We start from the raw sequence: 19,488 nt of genomic DNA, 5'->3' as shown, positions 1-19,488 counted from the left end.
AATTATATTTACCTATTATAAAATCCTTTATTTCCATCCATTTAAACCGCTTTATTTTCTATATCAATAGAACAATTAAAAAATTAAAAGGAATAACAATAAAATTGAACAAATAGTACATTAAAAATGTAACCAACTTCAATATATCAAATATAGGAAAAATATTTGTAACATCATTTAAGGAACTTCCAATATCGTTGATGGGATAAACACATGTGGCATATCCATCATCGTATTCGTTTAGATCGGTTTGCTGAATGCAATCTGGTTTACAATTACTCGGTCGTAGAAATATAGAATCAAATATAATTATTTTCTGTTGAAGTATAACAAAAGCTGGAAATTCTTTTAATTATTTTCGTTACGTTCATTGGTATACCTAACCATCTTATTACTTTTGTATTGCATTGACATTCCGCTTAAAACTTAGCGCTTTAATAGATTTTTGTGAGGCTGCTTCCTGTACCGCGCCCTTTTAAGACATATTCACGAAGTCCGGGAATATGAATATTTCCGATGTAATTTTTCCATTCGATATTCTTAACATCAAATCCGAAACTCTCTCGTTCATCTCCAGAGAGCTCTTGAAACAGTTTTTCAGAATTGGAGATATCGAATCTGCACAAATATATTAAACAAATTATTAATGTATGCTGGGTAATTACCAATCAAAATGTTTAAAACAATTTTGTATTTCATCTCCATGGCACATAATTTACCTTCCTTCGTAGAATGAATATGGCTCGTAGATCTTGGCTAAGTGCTTCAATTGCTGTAACATATATTTTGTAGATGAACTAGATAATCCGGCTATCTGCAAAACAACTATCAGTTTGCAACGATTCATTTTATGTAGTCTAATTTTTTTAGCCAGGGTGAATAGATAATTTTCTGGATTAAGTAATTAGTTTATTTTTAAGCTAAGATCATATGCAAAATAAAATTTACGTAAATTTGAATACATAATCAAATTAGTAGAGACTCTAGAAAGAAACACAGAGTATCGTTACAACTTACGTTGTTTGGTGTACTCACAGTTGTCTCCAGAGCTTGCTCATAAGTCTCCATAGTATTAACGCAGGTCAATGGCTTCAGCAATTTTACTGGGTTTCCTTCGCGATCAATGTATGGATTACATTTAAAATGTTCAAATATTATTTTCAAAAATTCTCGAACTGTTAGGGGATTTACCACTGAAGAAGCCACGTGATAAACTTTTAAACCACCGTTTCCTGCGTGTTTGGCCATGGCTGCTAAGGTTGCATTCACAACCATGTCTACCGGTATCTGCATTTGAATTCAACCAAAACAAATAACACGTTTAAGAGAAAAAAGATGTTTAGATAATGGTGTTTTTGGATCAATCACATCAGATTTTTGAGTCGAAGTTTTAAATTATTTGTTGTTATTCTGGACACAGAGGGAAGACTTGATTTAGCCAGAGAAGTAAATAGTGTAGAGAAGCTCCAGAAAAATCAAATCAATTCTATTTAAATAATTAATAAATATAAAATAAAAATTTGGAACCATTCATTGTCATTCTCTCAAAACATAGATAGAAAAGATAGAAAACTTAATCTGATAAAAAAACTTAATCTAATATTTTTTTATTTATTAAAGAGTGTGGATATACTAAAAAAAAATCTAAAATTAAGAAATGTTTTTTTGTTAAGAGGTGCTCACCAAATCGAGCACAGTATCTGGATCGGTCAAGAAGCAAGATAATTGACCTTTGCCATAGTGCGTAATGATGGGATCAATCATTCTGCAGGTAAGTTGAATATTTGATTTAGCTGTTGTTATGATGCTGTAATATATTAATATTCTGTTGAGAATTGGCCAATAATGATACTTACCTATTACATATTACCAATTGGTAAATCTTTGGTATGATTACATATTACCATCTCCGCCATTGCTTTGCTGAATGCGTAAGTATCCTGCCATCCGGATGCTTTTGCCCTGAAAAATAGCGTTTCAATCACTTTTACTTAGGTTTCAATCACGTTCTGAAAAATAACGTTTAAAATAATGATCATTTATATCTGTAATGGTAATGTTTCAAATTTAATATTTATAATAAATAATTATATTCAAATTTATATATAAAATTAAGTTATTTATATTATATTAAAAATAATATAAAATATATTAAATGAAAATTATATATATATAAAATCTCCTACGACTGAACAATGACTGATCTAAATGATGTGAAATTAAAGTTGTAACCTGGTATAAGTTGTAGAATCCTAGAGTAGGAGTTACAATTCGAGGGCTTCACCCTCAAACCCCACCAACATTGTTTCAAGATAAGAGTAGATACCTATCCACCCCATACTGAGAGACAACTTCAGCTTGGGCATCAATATTTAGAACGCCCAAATTAGGATCCATCCTTGCAAAAGTTTCTAGCTGAATGATGCAAGCACACGTCTTCTATTTTATGCTTTTGGTTAAGAAACTCTCTTTTATTTTTATAGATAAACTACAATTATGAACCTAAGATTTGTCACTATGTAATATGAAAAATGTTTAGGAATAGGGTAATTAAAAAAATATGGTAACTCAGAAATATTTTCAATTTTGATATTTTGACAAAAAAAAGTGATAAGAAAAGTTTGTGGTTAGTCTAGTTTCTTTTGTGGTAGATCACCATATTGAAAAGGAAAAGTATTGAACTTTGTATGTTATGATATAATATAAGGTAATTAATTAATAAAAGAAAAGTCATATATATTATTAATAAGAATTTTTCTATATAACTGATGATGATGATTAACATCCACTCAAACCAATGAGATTTATTAGACCTTAAGAAAGAAAGATATTAATTGAGACTTTTTAATATTTTATTTCTATGATCACAGAGGAGGGAAAGAAGAGTTCCTAGATCACTATAGTTTTGCTCATAGAGCAATGTGGTACTATGGCAGATGTTTTAGAAATTTATAAACATTTGAAATTTATATATAATATAGAGATTATTATGAAAAGTTAGCATATATTTATTTTAATTTTGGAATAACAATTATCTAGAGAAATGTTCTCAAAAGAAAGATAATATCTCAATTTTTGCACTCACAAAAATATTTACACTTAATATATTTGATCCCTCTTCAAATTTGGTTTTTCTAAAAATTAAATGGACAGGTACTCAGTAAAATAAATAAAAAATATTTAAATACAATTATTATTATCATTATTTTCCAAGGGAAAGCTAGGTAGATCAACCCTAAGGGATCACATCCATCATGTCAAACTAACCATAGACTAACTCGAGGGCTTCCAAAGATTTCTTGAAGGAAAAATAATATCTCAATTTTTGCACTCAAAAATGGATTTAGACTTAACATATTTGCTCCATCTTGAAATTTAGTACCAGCCTAGATCCATCTTTAACTCGAGATCTACTAAAGGTCGAGAGGGATAAAATCCATTTTCACTCTAAAAGAAGTTTGCACATTGATCCCTCTCAGCCTTGGTATTAGGAGTTATATATACATGGGTTATGCCTATTCTACTCTTATCTAATATATATACTTGGGTTGTTGCCATGGTACTCTTATATATATATATATATATATATATATATATTCTTAGATAAGAGTACCATGGGAAAAAACAACGACTATCAAAACTTAACTATGAAACCATGAATGGTAAATTGACTATTTTACCTTTATTTTATTTTAATTATCAAATTTATTTTTTATTTTCTACATATTCTTATATAAGAATACCATGGGAAAAATTATAGGTTGTCAAAACCTAGAATCATTTTTTATTTGATTTTATTTTTTTAATCTTTTTATGTAATTTGACCTAGATGTTCAACATCTCTACCATATTGAGCTCCAGAGTGCTTCTCATGGCACTAAAATTACAACAAAATATCTATAAAATATTTTCATTTTGAAATGAGTTATGGTTTTTGGCATCTGGTATTGATGATAAGCCATGACATTGACCCATGGTGTTGTAAGAATGCTTATTTATAAGTTAATAATAGCCATGGGAAAAAGGGATGAATACCCATGGTTATGAATCTTTTTATATTGTAAGTATTAATTGTTTATGACTTATTAAATAAATCTATACATTTTTCCTTCTTGATTTAATTAAAAAATGTTATTAAAAAAATTAAAATAGAATATTTATAAAATATTTTGATTTTGAAATGAGTTATGGGTTTTGGGCATCAAGTATTAATGATAAGTCATGATATTGGACCATGATATTGTAAAGAAGCCTATTTACAAAGTCTATTTATAAGTTAATAATATCCATGGTAAAATGAGATGAACATCCATGGTTAGGAATCTTGTTATATTATAAGTTTATTGTAAGCATTAAATTTTTATGTGCTTATTAATTAAATTTAAATATTGTTACATCATTATTTTATACCAATATATCTTCCCCATACTTTTTTTTTCTTTTAAATTAAATTTTAAAAATATTATTAAATTAAATTAAAATAAAATATTTCAAAAATGTTGACATACCATTTTTCTTACATTACATTTAACACCTACACATCTCCCCCATAATAAATTGTAAATAGTATCTCGCACAATAACCAAAATTTAAACACCTACACATCTCCCCCATAATAAACTGTAAATGGTCTCTGACACAATAACCAAAATTTAAATAAATCTATACTAAAACCAAAAAAAAATTAAATACCATTATTATTTATCAGACCACCAGCGAACCTAATGAGAAAAGCTTGAAAGAGAACTTACCCATGACCTCATTCAATAAAAATGAAATAGTTAACAAAAAGGTTAATTTTCTTTACTTATTTTCAAAAACTATCCATAAATATAATATTTAATACTGAAAAACAATAAATTTTATTCTATTTAAGAAAAACAGCGATATAACTTTTTTGGAAAAAAAAAAAGAAACGTTTTGATCGAAAAGGAAGATTAACAACTATCTTCATAACATCACCTTTCCATTCCTAAATCCTTCATCCTTTGACCGATTTTCGCTTTCTTCAACTTGCAGCTTTGGAGATTTGAAAATTCATTCTCGAAATCTTCGAGAGCTTTGTTTGCTAAATGAAATTCTCCCTGGACGTCCAGAGGTGGAACAGAGGTTGATTTCTCCCTGGCTATACTGTACCCCATCTCAAAAGGCTCCTCCAATGATCGACCTTCTCTCTGCCCGTTGACATATGCTGTAATGAAATGAAGAATGATCAGAAATAAGCCCGACCGATGATGAGATCGACGAGTTACTGTTAGAAACCGCGAGTGAGATCGATGGGTTACCAGTAGAGATGTGCAAGAAAAGTTGGGATTTCTCGCAGCATTTGCCAAACTCCAGAAGGCGAATAATTGCTTTTGTGTTCGTTTCCAAGGCCACATCATATCTGTATGATTTTAATTGTATCTACGGTGAGCAGTTTGGACATAACATGAAAATGTACAGCCAAAAGAATCATAATTCTTTGGATTCTCGCTTTCACTGAAACTGTTTGTATAATATGAAAATCTAACACAGAATTTTGTTAGAAGAAAATGGTTACGTATAGCTGTTTTATATATATATATATATACCTTTCATCAAATGTTGTAGTGGCCGCCGAGCTGACAATAATGTCCACCTCCCTAGAGATCACATCGACCATATCTTTTTCAATTCCCAGATTTTCTTTGGTCATATCTCCAGCGACAGGGACGAGTCTTTTCAGCATGAAATCTTGGAATTCATTGCCATGAATTTCACGCAACCGATTAAATAAGTCGGTGTTCAGAACCTAGTTTTCACATATCATTAGGGGTGAACTCAGCATTCTGCATTATCAACATGTCAAATTAAATTGCTCTGCACAATAAATAAATAGATTGGGAAACCTGTTATGTCATGCGATTATTATTTTTTTGTTTTTGTTTTTTATCTTTTTGTGCATTGGTAGAAGGATAATTTGATTGAATGTTTTTTTCTTGGTTCCTCAGATTAAATAAAATTAAGATTTTTTCGTTTGGAAAAAAATTCACAACTATACTGAAAAAAAAGTACTTGTCATACTTCATTCATCAATCTATTTAACGCAGAGTTGGACTCGTCAGCCCTGATTATCAAAAACAGCTTTCCCACATCTGGTTGCATCCTCAGAATTTTTTCTATCAACACTGCACATATAAAGAAACGACCGTGATCAAGCTTAAATCTACCAAGTATATAACTGAGAATAATTAATAAGCTGAGGAAGGTGCCCCATACCTTTTGCTAGAAAACCCGTGGCACCTGTGATGAGCAAGTTCTTCTCCCTCAGAAAATCTACAATTCCAAGACCCATACCCATGCAAGGAGCTCTATCAGTGCTCTCAATATTCTTCCCAGCAACTGTGGCCTCCCGTAATACACATCTTTCGTTCAAGAAAGTGCCTTTTGACGTACACGCTTCATGTTTTTGGTGGAACCTATTTCCACCTCTATTGTAAATTTAATGCACCTGACATGCCGGGACGATAGCCACATAGAACACGCGCCGTGATGACTATCGCCCCCTCATAATCACGGCGCGTGTTGCATGTGGCGCGCGTTGCATGTGGCTATGCCCCGCATGTCAGCCTGCATTAAATTTACAATAAAGGTGGAAATAAGATCCGCCGTTTGTTTTCCCCGCATTGACAATGCTGACCCATATGTTTCTGGTCCTGAGCCGCAAAATCGATGAAGTGTTATCGATTTATTACCTCCATTATGACTTTATTAGTGCGGAGCTGGGCCACAAAATAGTCCTCTTGACTGGAGCGAGCAGTTCTGATTTCTTATCCAAATAACTGGCAGACAAAAAGTCTGGAGTGAGCTTGGGATGCAAAAATGTTTCTGATAAGCCCATTATAGACAGAGACAATTTTGCAGAAAAATTAATTAACACAACCTTAAAATAAACGTAAAAAAAAAAAGGCCGAAGCTGTGTTGTTTTCCGAGACATCCTATCTGTTATATATATAGACTGACTGCCTGAATGTATACTTTAAACTAAAACGTCCGGCCTATTGTGTTAGCATATTGACTGACCCAATCACCCAATAAATTTCTAGTAGGAACAACTAACTTCAATACAATGGCCAACTAACAGTCCATATTGATGACAACCAGCAGAGTCACATCAATACAGATAGTTACGTTACATTTCAATATTACAATCACTGGTCGAAATATATTTGATAGTAGGATTACATAATTAAATATAATTGATATACATTCGATTAGTCACGAAATATATTTGATAGTAAGATTGCATAATTATATATTCGATTGGTCATTTTCTACATTTCAGAATTCTATAATAGTTTTTATTTTTTACAATTGATTTTCTTACCTAACACAACTATATAATCTAAATGAAAGATTTGTTTACAATCGATTTTTCTTACCTAATACAACCATACAGTCAAAATCAAAGATGGTTAATATACCTGGATTAACTACCATTTTTTTCCATTCAAATTAATAACATTATTTTTGAAGTTTTAAAATTAACTTATATAACTATTTTTCATTATAAGATAGTGTTTATCGACTTTTAACTCATAATTACTAACAGAACCATAAAAGTGATGATTAATGTACATTAATCAACATTTTTTAGTCATTTAAAACTAATATGTCTATTAACTAAATTAACACTTATTACAACACACAAAAACAACCTGATAACTTAGCATAACCTTAAAGTTAGTTGATATCAACCAATCTCTCATGATGTTTATTAACTATATCAATCATTTTTAATTCTGTGAATTGCTTCCGTGATTGGGGTGCCTCATTACTCCTCTTCGCTGCTCTATCTTCTCCTCCCCTCGTGCCAAATTTCCCTCGGACTTCACTATCCAAGCCTAGACGGAAGCCGCAATTGTTTGGGATGTTTTTTTCATCCCTTAGGTCCATTTAGTGATGCGACTGCCTACTGGTGGCCGCTCAACACTCACCACAAGTCTTAATGCTTTATCTGTGGGCGGTGGGGATAACTGCGACTATAAAAAAGTATTTCTAGCTGTCGGGGCCATCTATTGATTGGACTGCTCGCCACTCGCCACCCAGCTCTACCGGGTCTACCTTTTATTATCGGGAAACCTCCTTTCAAAGACGTGTTGCGGGTGTGGTGAATCAATGGACCAACTTTATCCTGGCCCCCAAGGTCTACTGTCACTTAACCGAGGGAGGGGTTCTAGTATCAAAACTTTTGCCATGGGACCCTGGTTAATGGGGCGCTACCTCTGAATGACATGATTGTGGTGTGGACCCAATATGGGTCCGATCTATGATCGTGGTTCATCCCAGCCCCCTGGTCTACTGCAACTTAACAAGGCGCTGGTCCAAAACTAGAAACCACCATGAAAGCATCAATCATATCACTCAAAACACAAAGATCATACTTCAATGGTTGAGAAAAATCATATAATTTCTACTAGCAACAATTATTTACATAATTTTGGCCTTATTCACATTATTAATTGGTCCTTTCCTCTCTTCCTCTCGAACTTTGCTTAGCCCAATTAGCCTTGCTCTACAATCTCCTATCCTCCATACCTATTCTCCCCTTGCTGACTTCAACTCATCCGTCATACCTTTTAACTAATAAAGAATATGTTGATTGCATTATGGAGGTTGTAACTAACATTCCTCTCATAAATATACATATGTCCCTTTTCTAGAGGTTAGTGCCACTTTACCTAACATATTTCATGCATCTTCCCTCCTCACTATGGATTACAAAAAATCTCAACCTAATTACTTGTTTGTTTTACAATGTGCCACATGGCCAACAAATACTAAAAAATTATAGTCCTTATTAGAATTTCTACACTTGTATTTACATGATAAATACTAATTTATACATATTTTAATTGAGGGAATTCAATCCCTTTATGAAATCCCAAGACCCCTTTGGTTTGGGAAAGAAATTTGGAGACTGGATTTATGCTTTTGCATCAGAATCCCAAAGGGAAAAATATTCATGGCCTCCTGGTCATGTGCCTCAATTGAAGTCCTCCTAGTTCCCAAACTCAACTTTGTTATTGTTTGCATGCTTGATTACTTTGTGGTTTTGTTGTTGATGTTGCTTGACACCTTCCAAGATCCAAAACTTTAGTTTGTTGTTGTCCATTTTCCTTATATAGAACATATTCAACGAGCTTTGTTCTAAGGTTGAACTTCCTCATTAGGTTTGTCTCCTTCACTTCCTACACTTGCTGATTTTTTGCTATTATCCCTAATATTTTAGGTTTCCATACTTTAATTTTCAATGATCCACTTGTTTTGTTGATGTATTCTCTTGTACTCAACTAATTTTCATTGTTTCTTGTCTTTACCATTTCATTTTTCCCCTTCTTAGGGAATTTCTTCATCAACACACACAACTCATCAACTTCAGTGTCTAGCTTATCCTTTTCTAGTACATACTATTAGCATTTCTCAATTGCAACTTTGCATCAAAAAAAAAAAAAAATTATGGCTTCAATTGCCCTCAAGTTATATTTCTCTTTAGGAGACATTTCCCAAAATATACTTAAGTGAGTCAACTACCTCCTCCATGTATTCTTTTGAATGATTTCATTTCGCTTCCCACACATACATTTGCACATGAAGCAAATCTACTACAACAAATATTAAATCTCCAAAAATCACCATTAGTCATAAAGATGATTGTTTTCTTCACCTTACCATTGCCTACAAAAGTATATTCTAATGTCCCTCCATATGCATTAGTCTATTTTTTAGCCTCTAGTTCACCTTTTGTAGTGTATTGATGACATTTACTATTGTCTCCAATATTTATGCAATTTTTCTTAATCCTTGCATTGACTAACCTTCCTTCTAACATCCTAAACTCTTCATGAAACTATGCATTTATAAGCTTTTCATCCCTCATTCAACGTGCTAGATCCTTCTTGTACATTGCATCATCCTTTCTCAATAATTGAATGATATTTCATTCTTAGGTTCTCTTAGCAATCTCCTCATCGATTTGATTTCCTCAACAAATTCCATTAGCTATTCATAGTGATCTCTTTATCCTCATCGATTTAATTTCCTCAACAAATTCCATCATCTATTCATAGTCATCTCTTTCTTCTCCTCTATGTGTTTCTCCATGATCAACTATGAGCTGCAAACAAGCCTATGCAGTAACAAGTTTGTTTCACCTTGCTAGAAGACACCTCACCAAGCTTCTCTCCTATAAATTTGGTCATTTGGCATCAGTGGTTCTCTCATCTACAAATTCTCAAGCTACCTCTGCTCTTCTATGATTATGCACTCTTCTCACTGCCTCTTAAAAAATTATTTTGTTCTCTTCACTCATCTTGATAATCTCCTCTATTCTCTTCACTTCCACTTTAGTTGGAACTATGCCTTTATATCACAATTTCTTCATTTCAAGGGTGCTATTCCACTATTCTCCTTTCTTCAGTTGCTACCTATAATCAACAATTTCATTATCCAATTAAATTATAAACATAAAGATCATATTACCTGTCAAATATTAGTGGATCTATCTCTCCAAGTAATTTTGGGTTCTTTATTTCAAACATTTCTAGTCTTTAAGTATCATCAACAAATTTTTCCAACTCTGTTCGCTAGAATTATCTTCTTATTTGTACCAGATATTTTGTGCTCTTATGAAACCTCTAATTGTGTAGAAATAAATTCTTACCTATCCACTTCCACTCACCACATGTTCAAATTCAGTTAAAAAATAAACTCATTTCCCATGTGCTTGAAGTCCCAATTGAATATGATCTCCTACCTCAGATTTCCTCAATCATAAAAAATAAGTAGGCTTAACCCTACTCTAATACCACTTTGATGGTAGGTGCCTCTTTATTCCTCTCTGCTCATTTGTCTTCTCCTTGACTAGCACCAATTTTTCCTTAGACTTCACTATCCAAGATGATAGGAACTGGCAATCGTCACAGATTTTTTCCGATATCTTAGGCCTGTTTATTGATAGGACCACCTATTGCTCACTGTCAAGTTCTTGCCACAAATATCATTGATTTACCCATGGGTGATGGAAGTAGCTACAACTATTGAATATATTTCCATATGTTGGGTCGTTTGTTGATACAACTTCCCATCGTGCACCACCCAATGCTAGCAAGTCTACTTTATGTTATTAGCTAGCCTCCTCTCAATGGCACAATTGTGAGCATAGTGAATCAATGGCCTAAATTTATGATGACCCTCTCTAGGTCTACCCTAACTTAATAACAGAGGGATCATGTATTGAAACTTCCACCGTACAGCCCTTTTTAAAGGCGAACTACCTTTGAATGATGTGACTATGTTATGGACATGATATGGGTCTAATCTATGGGCCTAGTTAACCATCAGGCCCACCTTATTCCATTGCGATGTAATGAAGGGGGGAGGGTCTAAAACCATAAACCACTTTGAGAAAAATGCTCCATTTTTTGTTTAGAGATTTTGATGTAGAACTTATAGGGACAACAATTTTCCTCCTCTCTGAATTAGCTGAATGTTTACACACAAACCCAAAATTTATGTAGCCCTGAGATCCAATGATTTCTCTAATGTCAATCACAAGGATGTGGGCTTAACCAAATGGAATTAATGCCCACGCGCCATGTTTGTTAATGAATTCAATTTATTTTCAAAGCCAAATCAACAAATGCCTATTCTGCTCTGATAGACATTATATTGATGTCACCTTCCATGAAATTTAATGTATTCTTTCCCCATTTCCATTTTATGTCAAAGGACGATGATATATATCAACACATGATCTCAGATCTCGACTCTTGAAGGATCTCCTATCTCTACAAGTACAAACCTTCCCATAGTCTTGATACCAAGACAAACTTGAATTGATAGGGATATTCCTATTTCTCAAAGCCATTATAATATAGGTTGTCCTTATAAAACTCACATCGGTGTCGACACTACATCACTAATACCAACGATAATTATGCTAACCTTGGCCATTGATTGGTCTGCCATGATAAGCCCTTCATGAAGTTGATCGCTTAAGTTTGGTTCACTACATTAATTCTTTGTGCATCCCTCTATTCACCTGCGAGGGTTAGACTACCCTCATACATAGTCCTCTAGCATGACCTCACAAAATTAACACTTACAAAGAATCAACGATATCACTCGAGACATAGATATCAAACAACAATGGTTGAGGAAAATCACACGGTTTCTATTAGCAACAAATTTGCACATTATTATGGCATATTTACATTACTAATTGGTGCTTTCCTCTCTTCCTCTAAGACATCTCTTAGTCTCCTTATCCTTGCTCCACTATCTCCTATCCTCTATTCCTATTCTCCACTTAAAGACTTTAGCTCATCCTACATACCTTTTAACTAATAAAAAATATCTAGATTACATCATCGAGGTTGTTAGTAATAGTCCTCTCATAAATCTACCAACATACATTTTCTAGAAGTTAATGCCACTTTACCTAACATATTTCCTACACCTGTCCTCCTCTTTAGGGATTAAACTTTACCTTAGCCTAATTACTTTTCTCTTTTACAATGTGCCACATGCCCAAGAATACTAACAACTTAGGCTCCCTTCCAGAATTCACACACATGTATTTCCATGAATAATTCTAGTTTAGACTTTAATTGTGGGAACTTGATAGCACAATTACATAATTAAAGGTGATTGATATATACACTTGATTAGTCATTTTCTATATTTCAAAATTATATAATAATCTTTATTTTTGAAAATTATTTTTTCCTACCTATAACATACATTAATAACATGATGATAGCTAACACAACAATATAATCAAAACCAAAGGTTGTCGGTATACATGGATCAACTACCATTTTCTTCCATTCAAAATTAATAACATCATTTTCAAAGTTTCAAATTCAATCATGTCTATTGATTATATCAACTATTTTTCATTATGAGATAGTGTTTATCTACTTACAATCGATAAATACTAACACAATCACATAATTAAAAGTGATGGTTGATGTACATTAATCAACAATTTGTTGTCATGTAAAATTAATGTGTTTATTAATTAAAGTAATGCTCATTACAACACACATTAATAATATGATAATAAGTAGTTCAACCATAAATATGGTTGACTTTAAACAAACTTTAATTATGTTTGTTGACTATATAAACCATTTTTAATTATGAGAATTTTTTTCATGATGGCAGGTTCCTCTTTACTCCTCTCCACTCCTCTATCTTCTTCTTTCCTGGTTTCAAATTTCCCTTGGATTTCACTATCCAAGCCCACAAGGAACTGATAATTGTAACAAATTATTTTCTCTCTCTCATGTAGATTTAGTGATAGGACCACTCGCCACAAGTCTCAATGCTTTACTCGTGGGTAGTGGCGATAACTACAATTGTCAAAAATATTTCCATATGTCAGGTCCATCTATTGATGTGACTTCCTGTTGCTAACAAGTCTTACTTATCTTATAATAGCTAACATACATTAATAACATGATAATAGCTAACACAACCATATAATCAAAATCAAAGGTGGTTGATATACATAGATTAAATACCATTTTCTTCCATTCTTAATTAATTACATCATTTCCAAAGTTTTAAAAATAATCATGTTTATTGATTATACCAACTATTTTTCATTATGTCATAGTGTTTATCTACTTACAATTGATAAATAGTAACACAAACACATAATTAAAAGTGACGGTTGATGTACATTAATCAACAATTTTCTGTCATTTAAAACTGATATGTCTATTAATTAAATTAATGCTTATTACATCACACATTAATAACATGATAATAACTAGCACAACCATAAATATTGTTGATGTTAACCAATCTCTAATGATGTTTATTGTCTATATCAACCACTTTTAATTATGCAAATTGTTTTCATGATGGTGGGTGACTCTTTACTCCTCTCCACTCCTTTATCTTCTCATTTCCCGATGTCAAATTTCCCTTGGAATTGACTATCCAAGCCTAGAAGGCACTCATAATTTTCGAGGATTATTTTCTCTCTCAAATTCATTTAGTGATAGGACCACTCGCCACTCAACACTTGCCACAAGTCTTAATGCTTTACATGTGGGTAGTGGTGATAACTGCAATTGTCGAAAACATTTCCATATGTCAAAGCCATCAATTGATGGGACAACCCACTGCTACCAAGTCTTCCTTTTTGTTATCGAGAAACCTTCTTTTAATGACGTGGTTAGAGACATAATAAATAAATGGCACAACTTTATCCACGTCCCCCTAGGTCTATCGTGACTTAACAAATGGGTTTTCTGTTATTGAAACTCCCGCCTTGGGACCCCTGTTAAAGCGATACTACCTATGAATGACATGCCTATGGTGTGCACTTAATATGCATGTGATCTATGACCCTAATTCACCCTAGGGCCACCCCTGGTCTATTGCAAGATTAAAAAGCTGGGGTCCAAAACTAGAAATCACTGTGACAAAACCACTCCAATTTTCATCTATGAACTTTGGTGTGGAACTTATTGTATGGTTGGGATTTTGTCCAAATCGACGAGATGCTTACACATGGATCTCAAATTTATGTAGCCCTTAGCTCCAAGAATTTCTCTAGCATAAAGAAAAAGGATGTGGGTTTAGCCAAATGACACTAAAGCCTATCATCCCTGCCCATTAGTGAATTCACTTTATGTTAAAAGCCCAAAATTTATGCATTGAGTGGTTACCTCTTGCGTGAAACCACCACTAGTGATCGAAGGCACTTAGATATTGAATCTTGGGGTTTTATTTGAATTAAAAATCAACCAATGATCATTCCATTATGTTAGATGTCAGCTCAATGCCACCATCCATGAATCTTAATGTATACCTTCCCCTTTTCTTGTTTATGTCATAGAGATCTCATGTCAAGATCTCAGATCTTAGCTCTAAAAGGATATTGGACCTCTACAACTACAAACCTTCTTGCAATCATGATAATAGGACAAAATTCAATTAGAAAGGATATTCCTTTCTATTGGAGCCATTAAAGACTGGTTTCCGTTACAAACCTCAAATCAACACCAAGATTGCATCTTTAATAGCTAAGGTAATTATACAAACCTTGACCATTGATTGGTTTGTCGTGATTGTCCCTTCATCAAGTTTATTTCTTAGGTCTACTTCACTACTCTAACTCTTTGTGCATCCCTCTGTTTACTTATGAGGGTTAAAGTATCTTCATACATAGTCCTTTACCATGAACTCATGAAATTAACATTTATAAAGCATCAATCATATTTCTTGAAACAGAAATATTACACACCAGTTGTTGAGGACAATCACACAATTTCTATTAGAAACAAAATTTTACATCATTATGGCCTTATTAACACTGCTAATTATCCCTTTCCTTTCTTCCTCTAAAACTTCCCTTAGTCCCCTTAACCTTGCTCAACTATCTCCTATCCTCTGACCCTATTCTCCTTACTCACTTCAACTCATTCTACATACTTTTTAACTAATAAAAAAAATCTAGATCTAGTGTACCTCAATATACACCCTATTTTTTTCCCATTAACTTTAATAATAATTACTCTCTCCTTCTCTAGATTACAACGACACTTCATAATTTTTCATCTCAATTCTGTATAAAACAAGGTCCTAAAGTTCACTATTAGTTTTTATTCCCTCCCATAAGGAAGAAAGGACTATAGTAATCAGTCGCCTCACTTTTATTAGTCCGGGCATGAAAAACAAAACTCGTCTACAACACATTGATTTCTAGAGAGTCTATTTCATATCACATCAGAGCTCTATTACCAATTTATTGCATGTAAATATGTAAAATAACATAGCCAATACTTCGGGTCAAATTTCTAGTTAAAAATTATTATATCATCATACAAGATAAAATATGGTCTTTTATGGGGGCTCTTCAGGTGCTTATTTATATCAACGATTCTCCAAACTCAGGTATATTGTGAAGCTCAACTTGCAAGTGAAGTTTAATGTAATGACATACAACTTGGAAATATAATTTTAGACATTGGCGTTAGTATAAATGTCAATATCTCTTCTACATGAGCTATGATGATATGAACAACTATTGAAATAACAACATAGGATAAAATTTTATAAATGAAATAATTATGTTTACTATATGGAAGCTTAAAAACAGAGAGGAACATACACTCGAATGTGATTTACACTTTGGAACATTTGAATTAGGGGAAAAACAGATTTCAAACAATATACACACCTCACCTGAGAGAAACTAGCAACTCAATTGAGTGAAACCAACATCTGAGAATATAATTGTTGTTGAATTGCTACTACTACTAGTATATGATGAAAGCTATAGGAAGAAGCTTTCAAATTTTCTTAGAATCCCTCAAAAGATACCAACCCTAGAGAACACATACTTGGCTCTTAGCATTAGTTCACCCTTGGGAACACTCATGGCTTGGCTCCCACCTAGTTCGCCACTTGCTATTTTATATTCTATTATCCCTTACGATGCCACAAATTATTAAAAGTTGAAAGTTCAAGAAGTATACACGGGTTCTGTTAAGAAAATATACATACACGTGCGAGTATAAAGAAGAAACGTAACATATAGTTTCCGCACCATGGTATTCTAAATACCAAGGGCCCTTACCATGGTATTGCCCTGTGGTATTTATCTCGTCTAAGAAAACTATCAGTTGGAGTATGGTTTTGACCTATGGTATTGAAAAAGGCTAAGATACGTAAGGTGATGAAGATCAAAGTGGTAAAATGTGTGCAATGTGTGCACGTGATGGAAATCTTATGAATAGTTAGATCTAAAGCAAATATGCATGTTATGAGCTATGTTAGGTCCCTATACTACTAGTGTAACCCATTATTGTTATTAGTACAACCCTGTTATTTTATTATTGTGCCCATATAGTCTCCATGTTGTTATTATTATACCCCATAGAAGCTTACTATTGTTATTGTTGTGCCCCTACAATATTATTGTTATGTAGGCTCTAATTGTATTGGGACCCCTTAGACTCCTATATATAGAAAGGTGGTCTTGTCATTTGTATCATCGAAGAATTTTTTATTTATGTAATGTAAAGGAGGTTGCCTCCTCGAAGAGGCTGATTTTGAAGTCATTTATCTATCTTCTCTATCTTTTTGTGAGATGGTTTCATAACATTTGGTATCAGAGCTTTGGATTCTAGGGTTTCGCTGCTCCAAATAGGTCATCATGGAATTTGTGCTATAACTTTTTGTCTGCGACATTTTAGAAGATAAAAAAGCCCATTTGAGACGAAATCTCTCTGAATCTCGGATCTACATTTCAGAGCTTGTCGCACTATATTATCGGAGATATGATCCAAGGAAGTTAGGGTTTTTGCAAGCTCCCGAATTACATCCCAAACAGGTGATCTTGGGAAAATCGTCATAAATTTCTCTTTGAGTATCAGATTGAAATTTCGAAAGAATTTACAGAAAGAGGACGGATGATAATTTTCTGTATATTGTTTTCAGGTCCGAAGGTTGAAACTATGACAGGTGGGACTTCGTACAAGTTCTCTCTAATGAAAAAGTATATAATCAGGTCATCTTGGGAGATTGGGCATAACTCTTCCTTGGAGAACCCAATTTCAATCAAACTAGTGGCATTGGAAAGAAGATGTAGAGGGGTACTATATGTCATAATTCTAGACCTTGGAGATCCAAAATTTCAGAGATAAAACAGATTCCAGATTGAGCTTCTAAAAGCAAGAAACAGAATGACTCGAATCAAGAAAATAGAAACACCTAGTAAGAAAAATTGGATGGATGATTTGAAGAATGTGATCGAAGCTAAGATAAATAGTTTAATATGTGCCATGTAAGAATATTTCATGAAAGGCATGGAAGGTTTGAAGGAAGGTGGGACAAAACTACTACAAGAAAGGCCTCCTAATGATGAAAAGGTAGTAGAGGAAACTCATGGTGAGAAAAAAATAAATGTTAGTCACGATTTCATAGAATCTAACATTGGATTGAAGACCCACCATATTGCAAATATTGATATGAGTAAGTTTAATGGCAGAGATCCCATAACATGGATGCTACAGATGGAGAAATATTTTTATCTACATGATGTGCAACTGTTACAAAAGGTACATATTGCATCTTTATATTTAGAACCGAATCAATTTTTATGGTATAAAGGGTTTTTTTCTCATAGACCACTTGTCACCATAGAGGAAGTGATATCACATTATGAGGATACAAAGAGAAAAACCTTTTTTACCCAATTGATAAATATCAAACAAAAGGGTTCAATGATGGAGCATATTGAGGACTTCTAAAAAATAAATATAAGGGTAAAAGATATTCGAGAGGAGCATAGGATTGATGTGTTCATAGGGACTTTAAAGGATAACATCCAACATGATGTTTGCCTTTGGGAACTTGATTCATTGGAGAAGGCATTTAGGTAGGCAAGAAAAATGGAAAGCAAAATTATGGCAACAAGGAAGCCTACCACTCACAACTATAAAGATGGAAGTGTTGTTTCTCCTAGCCTTTCATGACCTACAAGGTTGACACCACAACAATTGGAAGAAAAAAGAGAAAAAAGGCTTTGTTACAATTGTGATAGAAAATACACTAAAGGTCATAAGTGTGTTGAGAAGAAATTAATTTACATAGATGGGGAAGAGGAACAAGAAATGTCAAAATAAGAGGATATACACCAGGAACCAATCCCAGAGAAAGAAGAAATGAATCTGACCATATCTTGTAATGCATTGACAATAATTACCACTCCTCAAACTCTCAAGATAGAAGGGCATATCAAGAAGAAAAAGGTAATATTGTTGATTGATTTGAGTAGTACCCATAATTTTATTCATTGTAAAATAGCCAAGGAATTGAATTGCTTCCTATATCCAACACCAGAGTGTCATGTAATGGTTGCAAATGGAGGAACCATAAATTTCTCTAGAAAGTGCCCTAATATCAAGCTATCCATGGGAGCATATGTCTTGAATAGTATAATTATTTCCATTCGAATGGTTGGTGCAGATATTGTACTAGGAGTCCAATGGCTACAATCTTTGGGTATGATAGCTTTTAATTTTCAAGAACGTTCCTTGAAAATTTTTTCAGAAAGAAAGGAAGTTGAATTAAGGGGTATTGCAGGGAAACCGGGAAATATAATTAGATCTAATGGCATGGAAAAGCTTCTAAAGAAAGAACAACGAGGCATAATTGTACAATTATGTTTGCTAGAGGTTCCCACATCGAAATCATCTATTTCAACAGATCTCCAAAACATTTTGGACAATCATTCCAAGGTATTTGAGACTCGTAAAGGCCTCCCACCTATTCATGATTATGATCATTCTATTCATTTGTTATTCCAAGATGTGTTCCCCCAAACATCAGGCCTTATAGATATCCATATTCCCAAAAGAGTGAAATTGAGTGTATGGTTGCAGAAATGCTAGAGGTTGGTATAATTCAACCTAGTCAAAGTTCTTTCTCTGCTTTAGTGGT

At 33.3% G+C, this 19,488-nt stretch overlaps 1 protein-coding gene across 1 annotated transcript; it reads right to left on the bottom strand.

The window, feature by feature from the left end:
- Nucleotides 1–434: 434 nt before the first annotated feature.
- LOC149175594 (fatty acyl-CoA reductase 2, chloroplastic-like) lies at nucleotides 435–6,722 on the bottom strand. The gene is made up of 12 exons (XM_089421174.1): nucleotides 6,717–6,722; nucleotides 6,478–6,572; nucleotides 6,241–6,386; nucleotides 6,046–6,149; nucleotides 5,574–5,773; nucleotides 5,286–5,386; nucleotides 4,963–5,191; nucleotides 1,864–1,962; nucleotides 1,684–1,807; nucleotides 1,018–1,287; nucleotides 720–814; nucleotides 435–618 (listed from the first exon to the last, which is right to left on the bottom strand). Exons 1-12 carry the CDS (start codon nucleotides 6,720–6,722, stop codon nucleotides 435–437), a joined length of 1,653 nt encoding a protein of 550 aa, XP_089277300.1.
- Nucleotides 6,723–19,488: the final 12,766 nt, after the last annotated feature.

This window comes from Pinus tabuliformis, chromosome 4_1 (assembly GCF_031772625.1).
Source record: "Pinus tabuliformis cultivar Carrire ecotype Pingquan chromosome 4_1, CPIR1, whole genome shotgun sequence".
NCBI lineage: Eukaryota > Viridiplantae > Streptophyta > Pinopsida > Pinales > Pinaceae > Pinus > Pinus tabuliformis.
Note: the sequence above shows the minus strand (reverse complement) of the source record. Positions and strands in the feature narration are given on the sequence as shown.

Bases quoted from the DNA above. Each gene is read 5' to 3' on its own strand.
- LOC149175594 (XM_089421174.1), bottom strand. The intron at 5,774-6,045 runs GTATGACAAGTA...TGTGAAAACTAG, and splicing joins TAAATAGATTGATGAATGAA to GTTCTGAACACCGACTTATT. The intron at 619-719 runs GTAAATTATGTG...ATATTTGTGCAG, and splicing joins TATTCATTCTACGAAGGAAG to ATTCGATATCTCCAATTCTG.